At 35.5% G+C, this 12,870-nt stretch overlaps 1 protein-coding gene across 1 annotated transcript in view; it reads left to right on the top strand.

Moving 5' to 3' along the window:
* LOC104680140 (contactin-3) overlaps positions 1-12,870 on the top strand; it is a 334,676-nt gene that overhangs the window by 116,263 nt on the left and 205,543 nt on the right. The window contains exon 4 of the mRNA XM_030938334.1: positions 6,427-6,602. Coding sequence (XP_030794194.1) covers positions 6,427-6,602 — 176 coding nt within the window. The remainder of the gene's footprint in view (positions 1-6,426; positions 6,603-12,870) is intronic.

The raw sequence follows: 12,870 nt of genomic DNA, 5'->3' as shown, positions 1-12,870 counted from the left end.
TTCTTTCTCTCTCTCAAACATAGTTTGTTCTTTGTATTGGAAGGCAGTGATTTGTATACCCTCAGTCACTGATGTTTTAATTTATTTCCTGAAAGTGACAATGAAAGTTTTTATCATTTAGGAGTAATAACTACCAGTTTTGAAATATCTCCTGTGTCAGGTACATTATGCTTTCTATTCAAGAATCAAAAATTGTTGGCCTCAGGGCATGCAGCTGTTTTAAGGAAATTGTATTCAAATTCATTTATAGGTGGAAATCTGCCTTAGACTCCACCATTCTATTTTATTAGGCTTGGTCCAATTCTCTCAGACACTATCTTTTCTAGCCAGTGTCCCTGTTGTGTATAGAAAATGTAACTAAGATTTAAAAGAAGGGGATTGATCAAAGGTACGCTGCCTTAAGTAGGCCAGTAACCCAGGACTTCTAATTCCAGTACCCCAAATATTTCTCTCTGATTATTGACTGAGACAGAAATTCACATAGAACCTTCACACAAACCAGTTTAAGAGGATGAGAGCTCATTGAGAATTACTAGATTTGTGAAATATGAGTAATAAATCATTTCTCACTTGTGATTCTAAAAGCAAATTCTAATTTGTATAGAATGAGTGTTTGAACACTGAAGGCTGACACTGAACTTATAGGATCATTCAAGAGTGTTACAACATGATGATTATGCAAAGGTGTTTAATCTTGTGACATTTACCACCAAGCTGAAGCTACAAGGCTAGTCTGCTTCTGGAGCACAATGTAAATGTTATATGATTGAAATGCTGGTGTGTGTAGCCGCAAGAGACATGAGGTTGCCTTCTTTTGCTCCAGATCACTGCATTAAGCCTTTTGGAATGGGATTTGGGAATGCAAATATACTTTTATGAAGTTTTAAGTAATTTTCATATTTCAAAAAGATTTCATTCTGATAGAGTTCCTGGTGAACTTTTAAATTCCTTGATAAAAGTAGAAATTTGTCACTTGTACAAAGAATTATGAATATGCATAACCAAAAGGCAATGTTTACTACTAAAAGCTTCCCAAATTTATGACCTGAGTGTGCCGTTTACCTCTCATACCTTACTACTGAGTGTTGTGTTCGTGAAGCCTGGACAGTTGGATTACAGTTTCCTGCAAAGAAAATGAGTCTAATTTGAAGATTTATTGGACACATACTTTGGAAAAGAAGGAGCTGAGCCTGCATATCCCTTCAGGTTTTGTTTGTTTGTTTGAGACAGGATCTGGCTCTGTCTACAACTCTGGAGTGCAGTGGTGCCATCTCAGCTGGCGGCAAGCTCCATCTCCCAGGCTCAAGCCCTCTCACCCTAGTCTCCCGAGTAGTGGGGACTACAGGTGCATGCCATCACACCTGGCTAGTTTTCACATTTTCTTGTAAAGACAGGGTTTTGCCATGTTACCCAGGCTGGTCTCAAACTAGTGGCTTCAAGAGATCTGCCCAGCTTGACCTCCCAAAGTATTAGGATTAAAGGCATGAGCCACTGTGCCTGGCCCTTATTATTCATTTCTTACATGAATGAAAATACTGGACATACTTAGAAGTCAGTCCCAAATATGAGTATTTTGCATTAGTAACTTAGGTATACTATTTTGTTTCTTGGGATAAAATATTAATAACTGTTGGCAGCTTAGGCCCAGAGATTACTTGCACATTTCAGAGTTTAAACAAAGACAACCCTTTTGAATTCACATATTTTCAGCAAGAGGAAAAACAATCAATGTTTAATAAGATATTGAGAAATTTTATATAACCTGGGGTGAGCTCCATTTAATGATGACTAGTATTAGGCAGGAGAAAAATAATTATATTGCTTTGTTAAAATAAACATTCTTCTGGTTATGGCAAGTATAATTTAGCTCTAAAGAGTTTACTAACTCGAATGCACTAATACTTTGGGAACATATTTAAAAATGCAGGAACACATTTTAAAAATAATAGTCTTTGCCTTTTCACATAGTGAAATAATCTAGGGATTGTGTCTGTATGATGAATACCTAACTAAAGGAAGTGAGAAGCATTTGTGTGTAATGGAACAAATCTTTTCCATTTTGGTCCTTTAGTCAAAACTTAAGGATGATAGCTTTTACATCTTAGATACATGATGAAATAAAGTATATTCCAGCATATTTTATGGTTTCTTAAATCTTTCCAGCTGTTAAATCCATAAGAATAAGTGCTTCTCCATATTTTATTTATCTTTAAAATTTTCCATATAGCCACTGTACCTTGATTATTCTTCAGCCAAACACAAAAACACAATTTTCAAATGAAGCCATCAGGCATGCTTAGTCAGGCCATAAACATTCTAACTCCTGAGCTAAAAAGTGTTTTTTCCTATAAAAACTGCTCTTTTTAGGTGAGGAAAACTCAAGTGCCCTTTGTCATGAGAGTCTTTCATTCAAAAGTGTTTGAACTTAACTGCATCTTTCCTGATTTGTGTTTAGAGGAGTTTGTCCTGCTGCAAGCATTTAGTCACTTAGTAACTGAGAAATCTCTTACAGCTTAAAAAATTAAACCCACCCACTTGTGATTTACTGTCAGATGTATTCTTTAAAAGTCAGTGTCAGTATATGTTCTCAGCCTACTTTTTGCTGACTTCTCAGGGCAGGTACCAATGTCGTCCAACCATATGTGGAAGACATAGTCTGTTCCATGTAAAAGGAGAGGACTAAAAGCATTGAATTGAACGTAGAACTATCATGTGCTTGATAGGAATGGAACAAAAGAGAAACAAAGGGGACAGATGGGTTTGCAGCCTTTGATGGGGCCTCCTCCCATACTAGCCATGACATTTGCCTGTTTGTTGAATGCCTACCCTGTGGAAGCACTGAGCTGAGAGCTTTGCATACATTGTCTGAATAAATTTGAAGAGCAATCCTATGGGATGGATGGCATTCTCTCCATTTTATATGTTAAAAGCTTAGGTTCAGGAGTGTTAGGTCATTTTCCATGGCCATGCGGTGGGTGTCAGGTGAGTCCAACTGATAAACCAATGAGCAGTTGTTACTGAATTCCATTTCTTTTCATTATACTGTTGCTTGAAAGTCATAGCTAAGGCCTGGGGATTAGGCAGAGGGGGTGGGGGTGGGAACAGAAACTAGGAAACTAGGGGAAAAAATATCTACAAAAATGTGAGCTTCAGGAAGTCAAGAACCTTTTACCACAACTTCAGAACATGGAAAATTGCCCAATATAGACACTTCATAAATGTTTTTTTGCTGACTGGGAAGAAGGGAGGGAGGGAGGAAGAGAGGAAGGGAGGGAGAGGGAAGGAGGGAAGGAGGGAGGGAGGGAAGGAAGGAAGGAAGGAAGGAAGGAAGGAAGGAAGGAAGGAAGGAAGGAGAGGGAGGGAAGGGCTTTCTAATCGGCTGTTGAATATGAAATAGGCTAAATTAAACGTGAGCAGTTCTTTTCTGCTTGTGTCTACTGTAGGCAGTCCATGGTTACTTTTGGGGGATGGTCTAGATCAGTTCTTCTCAAACTTGAATATGCATATTAGACCCTGGGAAATCTTAAGATGCAGATTCTGACTCAGTATTGCCCCAGATTATGCATCTCCAACAGGCTCTCATGGGGTGTTGATGCTGGCCTGCAGACCATATTGTGTTTCAGAGTATTCACAAAGAGTGTAGATGGACACTTCTTCTTTATTTTGCTTGCTTTTCTGAATTTCTGTGGTTCTAGGACTTGGGATTGAATAAGATGAAAGAAGGTTTATGAGTGCTCCCATTTCAAATTCAAACCTTAAGGTAGACCTAAAATCAAAATGAGACACAAATGTTCATGCAGATATGAAATTGACTTGGGAAGGATCATAAGAGAATTACTTTACAAGTAAACCAAACAAAAACCAACAGCAGAAATCTGCCACAAATGAAAAAGATGTAGCTTTTTCTTTCTAATTTTGTTCCAGTTCAAAAGAGAAGAGCTGGAACCTCCAGTGTGTTCTCTTAATTTCATTTGGGTCTTCTTATTAAAATGTTGCTTTAAGACCTAAGGAGTTCGTATGTGAAGGAAAAAAGAAAAAGTGAGAAACCCTTGATTTTTAAAATTAGCAAATGATAAAATATCACTTTGAGCAGTATGGATTAAACTTATAAACTCAGCCATTTTCTTTACTACTCCGTCATTAAAACTTCATTATGCATTATTTCTGATATAGAAAATGATATAGACATACAATAGGGCATAATGATGAACTTCCATATAATTACTTCTTAATTTAAGAACTAAAACCAAAAAAGCTAAATTTCCCAGTGTAGGCCCTCTAAACACATCCTACTATCTCTCTGTGAGAGCTTTAAAATACCTTACAGTTGAAGTTTATGGCCGGGCGCGGTGTCTCACGCCTGTAATCCCAGCACTTTGAAAGGCCGAGGCAGGTGGATCACGAGGTCAGGAGGTTGAGACCATTCTGGCTAACACAGTGAAACCCTGTCTCTACTAAAAATGCAAAAACATTAGCCGGGCCTAGAGGTGGGTGCCTGTAGTCCCAGCTACTCAGGAGGCTGAGGCAGGAGAATTGCGTGAACTCAGGAAGCAGAGCTTGCAGTGAACTGAGATTGTGCCACTACACTCCAGCCTGGGTGACAGAGAGAGACTCAGTTCTCAAAAAAAAAAAAGTTGAGATTTATAATTTTCATACCTTTTAAAATACACTTAGTACATAATTAATAATTATATATTATTGTATTATACTGTATAATTATACAGTATAATTATATATAAAATATAACGTATGATTATATATTATAATGTATTATACATTTTAATGTAGTAAGTAGATTTTAAAAGGTCTGAAAATTATAAACCTCAACTGTGTTTTAAAACTTCACATAAACGGTATCTAACTGAATGTTTTAATTTACTTTTTTATGTACCATTGCTTGAGTCATCCCTGTTTATAAAAGTGGCCCATTTTCACAATTGTATAATATTCCATTTAACTTTATGCACTTCTATTTGAGATGATGTTCACATTTCATCTCTTTGTATGTTTTCACAAAATATGTGCAGGTTAAATATTTTATATTTTAAAGCAACAATTTAGAGATGGCCCATAGCATCACTGAAGAACTCTGAGCTGGAATTCAAGTAGATGCATGCAGGGGCCATTGAAAACAATATGCTAAGAATAGATAGGGCTCAAGGACAGTATCTCCAGTTGAACTTTTAATGAGCTCCCGTAGGCGCCAAGAAGGCAGACAAATAAGGAAGAGCCTAGAGACAAGGAACTAAGCAGAAGGTTACGTCTGGGTAGAGAAAGTTTGTTTTGCATTGTGTTATTTCTGCTGACGTGAGGTTTATGGAGTCTAAATAAAGTGAGGCGGAGGCTCGGGGTGCGGCCGCCATGTTCTCTGTTTGTCTTTGTCTCTTGTGTCTGTTCATTCTCCACCATCCCCGGCGCGGTCCTCAATAGATGTGACTCCTGATCCCACCAAGTAATAGTTTTGGGGACAGTTGTCAACTCACACAGTTGCTTTATTAAAATCATTATCTATAAAATGGGCATGATATTTTTCATTTTTGGTAAATTATTATAAAGAATAATTGATATGACCATTGTTATAATATGCTACAATTTACAGAACTGATGGCAGTGTAATTTCATTATAAAAATTGGGTCATCTAGGAGGTGGGTACCCTGTTTTTTACAGTAATGTGTTCTTGAGACTGTGGGATGTGAATGAGTGTTTAAAACACCCGTGATACGTCAAGCATACTTACTGTTTAAAAACTTTCAGCTTAAAAACTCTTATTTAAAAACCAGCTTCTCTCTTCGTTTATCTTGAGGCTTCTCATTGATAAATATGGCTCTGGGGTGAGTGCCTTTACTTTTTCTGACCCCCTAGGTGGTGTTTATGTCTTTTACCACAGTATACCATTTTGTAAATAGCACTGTGATGCCTTAGAAAAGTGGAGAATGCCTCGGGGACAGGTATTTACCCAGACAAATTGAAATGGATAGTTGAGCACTTACCCAATTAATTTATTAAATGTGCTCAGTCAATCTGGATAAATCAAAGAAATGTGCTGTTGTCTTCCTTCATTGTCAGCAGGAGCTTGGCCTAAAGTATCTGAGATAATTACCTCAACTTTCTAATTCATCTTTGCCTTTGCAGACCTAGCCTAACTTTTCCCCTAGTGAGCAAACAAAATCATTCCCATCTCCTAAGAAACGTTTAAAACCCTTTAACTTAGAGATGCTACTCTGTTGTACTTTCTACTGTGCTTTAACTTTTTGTTTCTGATACATACTTGGCCATATTTGATCTTCAGTTATGTAACACTTGAATAATATATGTATCACTTTTTACTTATATGAGGGATAATGTTTGAAGTAGATTTTATAATGGAGAGCCTTCTTTTCAGTTAAAAATACTAAGGGGGGAAAACCTTGATATTTGTTTTACAGATGGCAACTGAATGGAAGTGATATTGATACGAGTATGGAACATCGTTATAAGCTGAATGGAGGAAATCTTGTGGTTATTAGCCCCAACAGAAATTGGGATACAGGAACTTACCAATGTTTTGCAACAAATTCACTTGGAACAATTGTCAGCAGAGAAGCCAAGCTTCAGTTTGCCTGTAAGTTTATGTTCACATGTCTAGCAAATCCAACATTAGAAAATAGGTAACTTAATTTGTATAGTTGTTTTGGATTTCAGAAATGATACGTGGATTTTATTAATTCAATAGATAGGCTGAGAAGGCAATTCAGTATGATTTTTGGACACTTCGTAGTGTTCAAATCAGAGCTTAAAGTGTGTGTGTGTGTGTGTATGTCTGTGTATGCAGGTGTGCATGTGTGCATGTAGGGGTGTGTGTATGTGTGTGTGTGTTCTATTTTAGTATTTCACAAGGATTCTGTTTAGGGAACAGAAAAGAATGAAGTTCAGGATATTTTTATTAAGCAGCTACTGTGTGCATTGTACTGTAGAAAAAATATGAAAGAATTGTCAGATATGGTCCTTGCTTTTGAAGAACATTTAGAAAATTCCATCTGACAAACCTGAAAATATTAAAGAACAAAGACTGTGAGAACAAGAAGAAATTAACATATGTGGTGACATGTTGTTGACTCCTCTGGGGTCTTGTCACAGATGACCTCACACATTACCCTCAGCACAGCTCCCACTGAGGCCTGGGCTCTAGAAGCCCTTTAACCAAATAACCATGTTATTTGGACCTGGGTGGACACATAGCTCAACCTGAGAAAGTCGCATGCTTTCTCTAGAAAATTTGGACTTGGACCCAGAGGCCCAATTTATTTTTTATCTTTGCTTATTTTCTCTCTTTTTTTTGTTTCTTTTCACTAGTCTCTCTTTATTTTAGCTGTGTATTTTGTACATAATGCAAAGCATGATTACCTTGGTTCTAAGATTTCTTTTAGTTACTTACACCTAATAATTCTGAAATTGCAAAGCGTGTGTTCTTATAATGAGATAGTATTCTTTCTGTTTTCCCCATAAAATTTTTATTAAATTAATGATGGGTCATTTAATGCATGACCTATTCTTTTGCTTTCTATTTTAATAATGGCAAGGGTTGACTTCGCTTGTGCCATTATATTCTGTGTGTTCTGTTTTTCATATTTATTTGTTCTTTCCTTTGTTTTATCTTTATTTTTGTTCTGCAGGCAAAATATTTTTTACTTGTATCTTCCCTGCATATTTTGAAAGCTATATGTGATGTTTATATTATACAACTAGTTACCTGTAAGTTTACTAAAGTACTTTGTATATATTTCTCTAATAGCCAGAATTTGTTTATTTTTTGAAGGCTTCTCCATTGTAAACAAAGAGTTTAGTTTCCTTTTTCCTCTTGCGCTATGTTTTGCAGTCTTAGTGCAATTTCCATGGTTATTGATTTAAATTATGTTATTTTAATGTATACAGGAATATATATATGTTTGTATATGTATAAATATGTATGTATTAGTCTTCTCATAGATAATTGTGTATGTGCATATAGTTGTTAACCAGAATTTTGCCAAAATCTATGATGTATCTATGTTTTACCTGGTGTTAGTGCCAACTACCAGACCTCTTCTTATTTTTATATTCTAATTTTTTAAAATTTCTCAATTTTAAAATATTTGTAACATTTACTATGTTACATTAAGAAAATTCAAGTATGTTTGATGCTTTTTCATTTTAAGGAATGTCATCGTATTCTCTTAAATGTGAGGACATCATTTGGTTGATAATAAATGTTGAGTCTTGGAGCTGTTTAACAGAGAATTCCAAGTGTTTTGCTCTGTTGTCTTCTGAAATTAGTGCTGCTGAAGAGAGGAAGGTGGCCAGGCTAATTTCTGGCTTTGGGGAGCTTACCATCACCCCTTGTATTTTGGGGTTCACTTGGTTGTATATAGGAGGATTATTTTTTCTTTCTCTTTTTAGTTTAGAACATACAGATTTCCAGCATATAGGTAAGTTTAGGTTATTTTAATTTACTTTGCTTAGAACTTGAAAAATTCTTTTTTTGTACTTACACATTTTGTATACAGTTCAGGAGAGTTTCCTTTTTTATATTTTAGTTTTATGTTCAATTTATATTTTCAAATGGCATGATCATTTATGTTGGATTTCTTTTTTTGTGTCCCATTCTTTGAAATTCTTTTCATTTCAGACTGTTCTTTCCTATGACTTCCTGTTCCTGATTCATAGGTACCACATCTTTTTGTATTCTTTTGAAGGTACAGTCAGTTTTCTGAATTGCTATTTTAGCTCTTAGAGGCAGGGTTTCCTCCACCACTTCCATTTGGTGTTTCCATTTTTATGCTTAAGTATGTTCAATAGGTCCTAAAACAAATCGTGTCTAAACTCAGTCTTTGTCTACAAGATGGTGTTGGTGGACTACCCAGGCCCTGCAGTCTTTGCTCTGTGAAGAGTGGGAGATGAGTAATTCCCAGCCTAATTCCTTGTTTCTAGGAGTCATTCCTCTTATAAAGTGATATATACGTTCCTCTAGTGATGTTTTTCTACTATGGATTCTTCATTTCATACCTGATAACATGTGAAGAAATATAATTAACTTACAGGTATTTCCTCAGTCAGCCCCTCTTGAAAAGTATCACTTGTATGAGAAAAAAAAAAGTATGACTTAGTGTATGAGAAAATACCTCTAAAATTATCTTGCACCTCTTGCGGTCTGCCCTAGTTCCTGGCCAGCACTTTATAGAGGCAGAGTGGGGTGAAGTTGTTGAATGAGGGATGGGATTTTACTCTACTTAAGAGCTAATAAGCTAGTCTGTTACTGTTTCATGGATGCTGAAAGAAGACAAGAGACTACCAGGTCAGTGACTAAGAACTTTAATTATTCTTAGAACATAAAGCATCAGGAGGTATAGCATGTTTGATTGAGTTCCCCTTAACTCCAAGTCCCACAGAGAGATGCAATAAGGCTAGGGTAGATACTGCACCCATCTGTGAGAAACACTGGGCTTAGAGAATCCATCTCTTTTACAGCAAACAGTAAGCAAGCCTGGTCCTTGTCCTAGAGGGAGATATTACCTTATCCCTCCAGGTTACTTTCTGCAAACACATCCCTGAGATGAGGACATGACAATGAGCAGTTAGACCATTCATTCCTTCTTGGCACACCCAGCAAAAACTTGCAAGAGAGCCCAGAGCACATGGCAGATTGCCTCTCCCAACAGAAATTATTCATTTTTTTTTTGTTTGGTACTGTCCTTGAGTTTCTGAGTTGGGGTGCACCATGTGAGGATACATAAGGTGAGTGAAGTACCAACTATTTTCCTACCTTTATTATAATTCTCCCTTTCATAAAGCAAACCTAAGATGTAACATTGAATACCTTGGGTTTCTCCTCAGTCTGTCTCCCTCTGCTTTACAAGTTTTATTTATTCCCCATATATTGACATTTAATTGCTCAGCTGTGTTGCTGTACAGTGAAATTATATTTTTTGTTTTATTTGGCACTTTTGGTGTTTTTCTAAGTGTTTTATTTGGAAGTTACAAGAACAACATTGGGTATTCTTCACCTGACACCACAATGGACTGGAAAGATAAAAAATGTGTTTTAATATTCATGTGGTTGGGACATAGATTTCTGATAAAGAAACCAAAGAAGATGGCAAAAGAAGTAGAAGATATTTAATACATCAGTAATTCCAAATTATTAGCTACAGTAGAACATTGCCTTAACTTCATAGCCTTGAAGAAAAAGTAATATGCTAACCGAAAGAAGAGATGAGAATGGAGATCCTTGTATTGTATTAGTAGGATGCTCATGACTTCAGAGGAATCTTAACTGTCTTTGCTGCAGGCAAATGGATGTTCAAGTGCTGTCATTGAAAAATGTTCTCTCTCATTGTTCAATTTAGCTGCGTCTCCTCTCTTGACTATGTTGTATGTTTATATGATTAGCCGTAACTTCTTTGTTTCTCTGAGCTATGGAGAAAGTACTTCTGTGTCCTTCATGGATAAATGAGCAAATGAAAATATGGTTGATGCTCCACTTTTAACGCTAGTGAAAAACTAAAGAAATTGTATCTTAATTTTCGAGTTGCTTGTAAATAGTGGTTGTGATAAAATGAAAGTGAAAAGGCCATACATCTGATATGTTTACCCTAGATTTTATAGGTTCCCTTTACCAGATAATTATCAACTAGTTTAGTTTTTATAATGAATTATTTATTATTTTAAATTTTTTCTTAGTTTTACTGGGATAGTGGTGCTGTCTTTCTCCTTTATTCTGTTAATATGGTGAACATTTATTAGTATTAAGTGACCTTCTGTTCCTGGGTTAGTTTCAACTTGGTGTTTATGCAATTTTAAAAAATACTTCGATGTTAGCTGTTAGCTGATATTTTCTGTAGTACTTTTGCCTATTTATCCTTTTCTGGCTATCCTTTTTTGGCTTTGCTTTCAAAGTTATTTTCACCTCTAAAAGTGACTTGGAGATTATTCCTTATTTTTTCTATTCACTTGAAAACGTTGAGAAATAGTGGAATTATCTTTTCCTTGAAAAAGGTGTATAACTTAGGCTTGGAGTTGCCTTTGATGAAACGTTTTAACTATTGGTTGAATGTATTGAGTGGTTACAGGACTAATCATACTATTTCTTTGTGATAAACTATATTTTTTCCGGGAATTTTATCCATTTCATTTGTGTTTTCTAATATATTGGTAAAAATGTTTCAAATGTTTTAAAATTATTTTTCTCATTTCTGCTTTATCTAGACATATATTTAATGTTCCTTTATAAATATCACCTTGGTACAGTTTTAAAATATAATTTGTTGGAATTTGATGTTACTATTCCTCACTTTCAAATTTCTACACTCTATTGCATTTGTTTTTCTCTTATCTTTATTGTTCTTCCAAAGTTCTGGTATTTTTTATAATTCTTTTGTAATTATTTAACTTGTATGGTTAACTTATTGTTTTCTATACTTTATTCTCTTCTGATATAAATTTGTATGGTTTTAAATTTCCCTGAAAGTACAGTTTTAGCTGTATTCAAAGATTAGACATATAGCATATTTGTTATGCTTCAGTTCAGTAAATGTTATAATTTCATTATGATTTTCTTTGATTTATGAGCTATGAGATGTGACATGTATTTTAAATTTCCAAACGTGGAGTTTTACAGTCATCTTTTGATACTGATTTCTAATGTAGTAGCCCATCGACCAGACAATGGACTATAAGATATTAATTCTTGGAAATTGTTGATATTTTTTCTGTGGCCAACATATGATTAGTTTTTTATAAATGATTCATATGTCCTTGAAAAAAAAAAAGGATATTCTCTTAATACTGGGTGTGGTGTTCTCCATATGTTCATTGGGTTAAACTTGTTAATTATGTTGCTCAAATCACCTATATCATTACTGATGCCTAATCTATCATTTTTCTCTCACATTGATGGTGGCTTTTTTAGTTTCCCCTGGTATTTCTATTTAAACTGTATGTATTTGTGTCTAAAAATTATTTGTGTCTAGAAATTTAGAATGACTGTATTTTTTGTCAACAAGTGGTGACAGACACTATCTTTAATAGAGCATCTTGCCTTCTAGTTTATATGGGAATATATTAATATTGTTATATTAATACAGTCTGATTTTTATGTTCTTTTTTTTCTTTCTTCCTTTCATGTGGATTGGTTGAATTGCCTTCTCCCTCAAAAGCATTGGATGTTATACATTCTACTTATTTTCTTATAGTAACTGCCCTAGAAATTTTTGTATCTATGTTTAACAAAGTCTAAAGTTAACCAATATCTTCAACAATGAGGATTATAATGTTTTAAACAGTACAGCCCACCTCCAGAATCTTATACTATTTTTGCTGAATTTTTTTGTTGAATTTTTAAGCTCGTGAATTAGACAATACTGCTAATGTTCCGATTATCTTCTAGTTTTTCTTCTACATCAGAAATAATGTGAGCATGTGCAAATGTCTCCTTTTTTTATTTTTAAGGAAAACATCAAGCTTTTGTCCCTATTTTCTCTATTTTTCCTTTTTAGAAGAAACTACTTTCGGCCGGGCGCAGTGGCTCAAGCCTGTAATCCCAGCACTTTGGGAGGCCGAGACAGGCGGATCACGAGGTCAGGAGATCAAGACCATCCTGATTAACATGCTGAAACCCCGTCTCTACTAAAAAATACGAAAGACTAGCCGGGCGAGGTGGCGGGCGCCTGTAGTCCCAGCTACTCGGGAGGCTGAGGCAGGAGAATGGCGTAAACCCGGGAGGCAGAGCTTGCAGTGAGCTGAGATCCGGCCACTGCACTCCAGCCCGGCTGACAGAGCGAGACTCCGTCTCAAAAAAAAAAAAAAAAAAAAAAAAAAAAAAAAAAAAAAAAAGAAACTACTTTCAGGAGTTTGAC

Source organism: Rhinopithecus roxellana, chromosome 1, assembly GCF_007565055.1.
Source record: "Rhinopithecus roxellana isolate Shanxi Qingling chromosome 1, ASM756505v1, whole genome shotgun sequence".
Taxonomy (NCBI): domain Eukaryota; kingdom Metazoa; phylum Chordata; class Mammalia; order Primates; family Cercopithecidae; genus Rhinopithecus; species Rhinopithecus roxellana.
The sequence above is the reverse complement of the archived record's forward strand: the minus strand, read 5'-3'. Positions and strand labels throughout refer to the sequence as shown.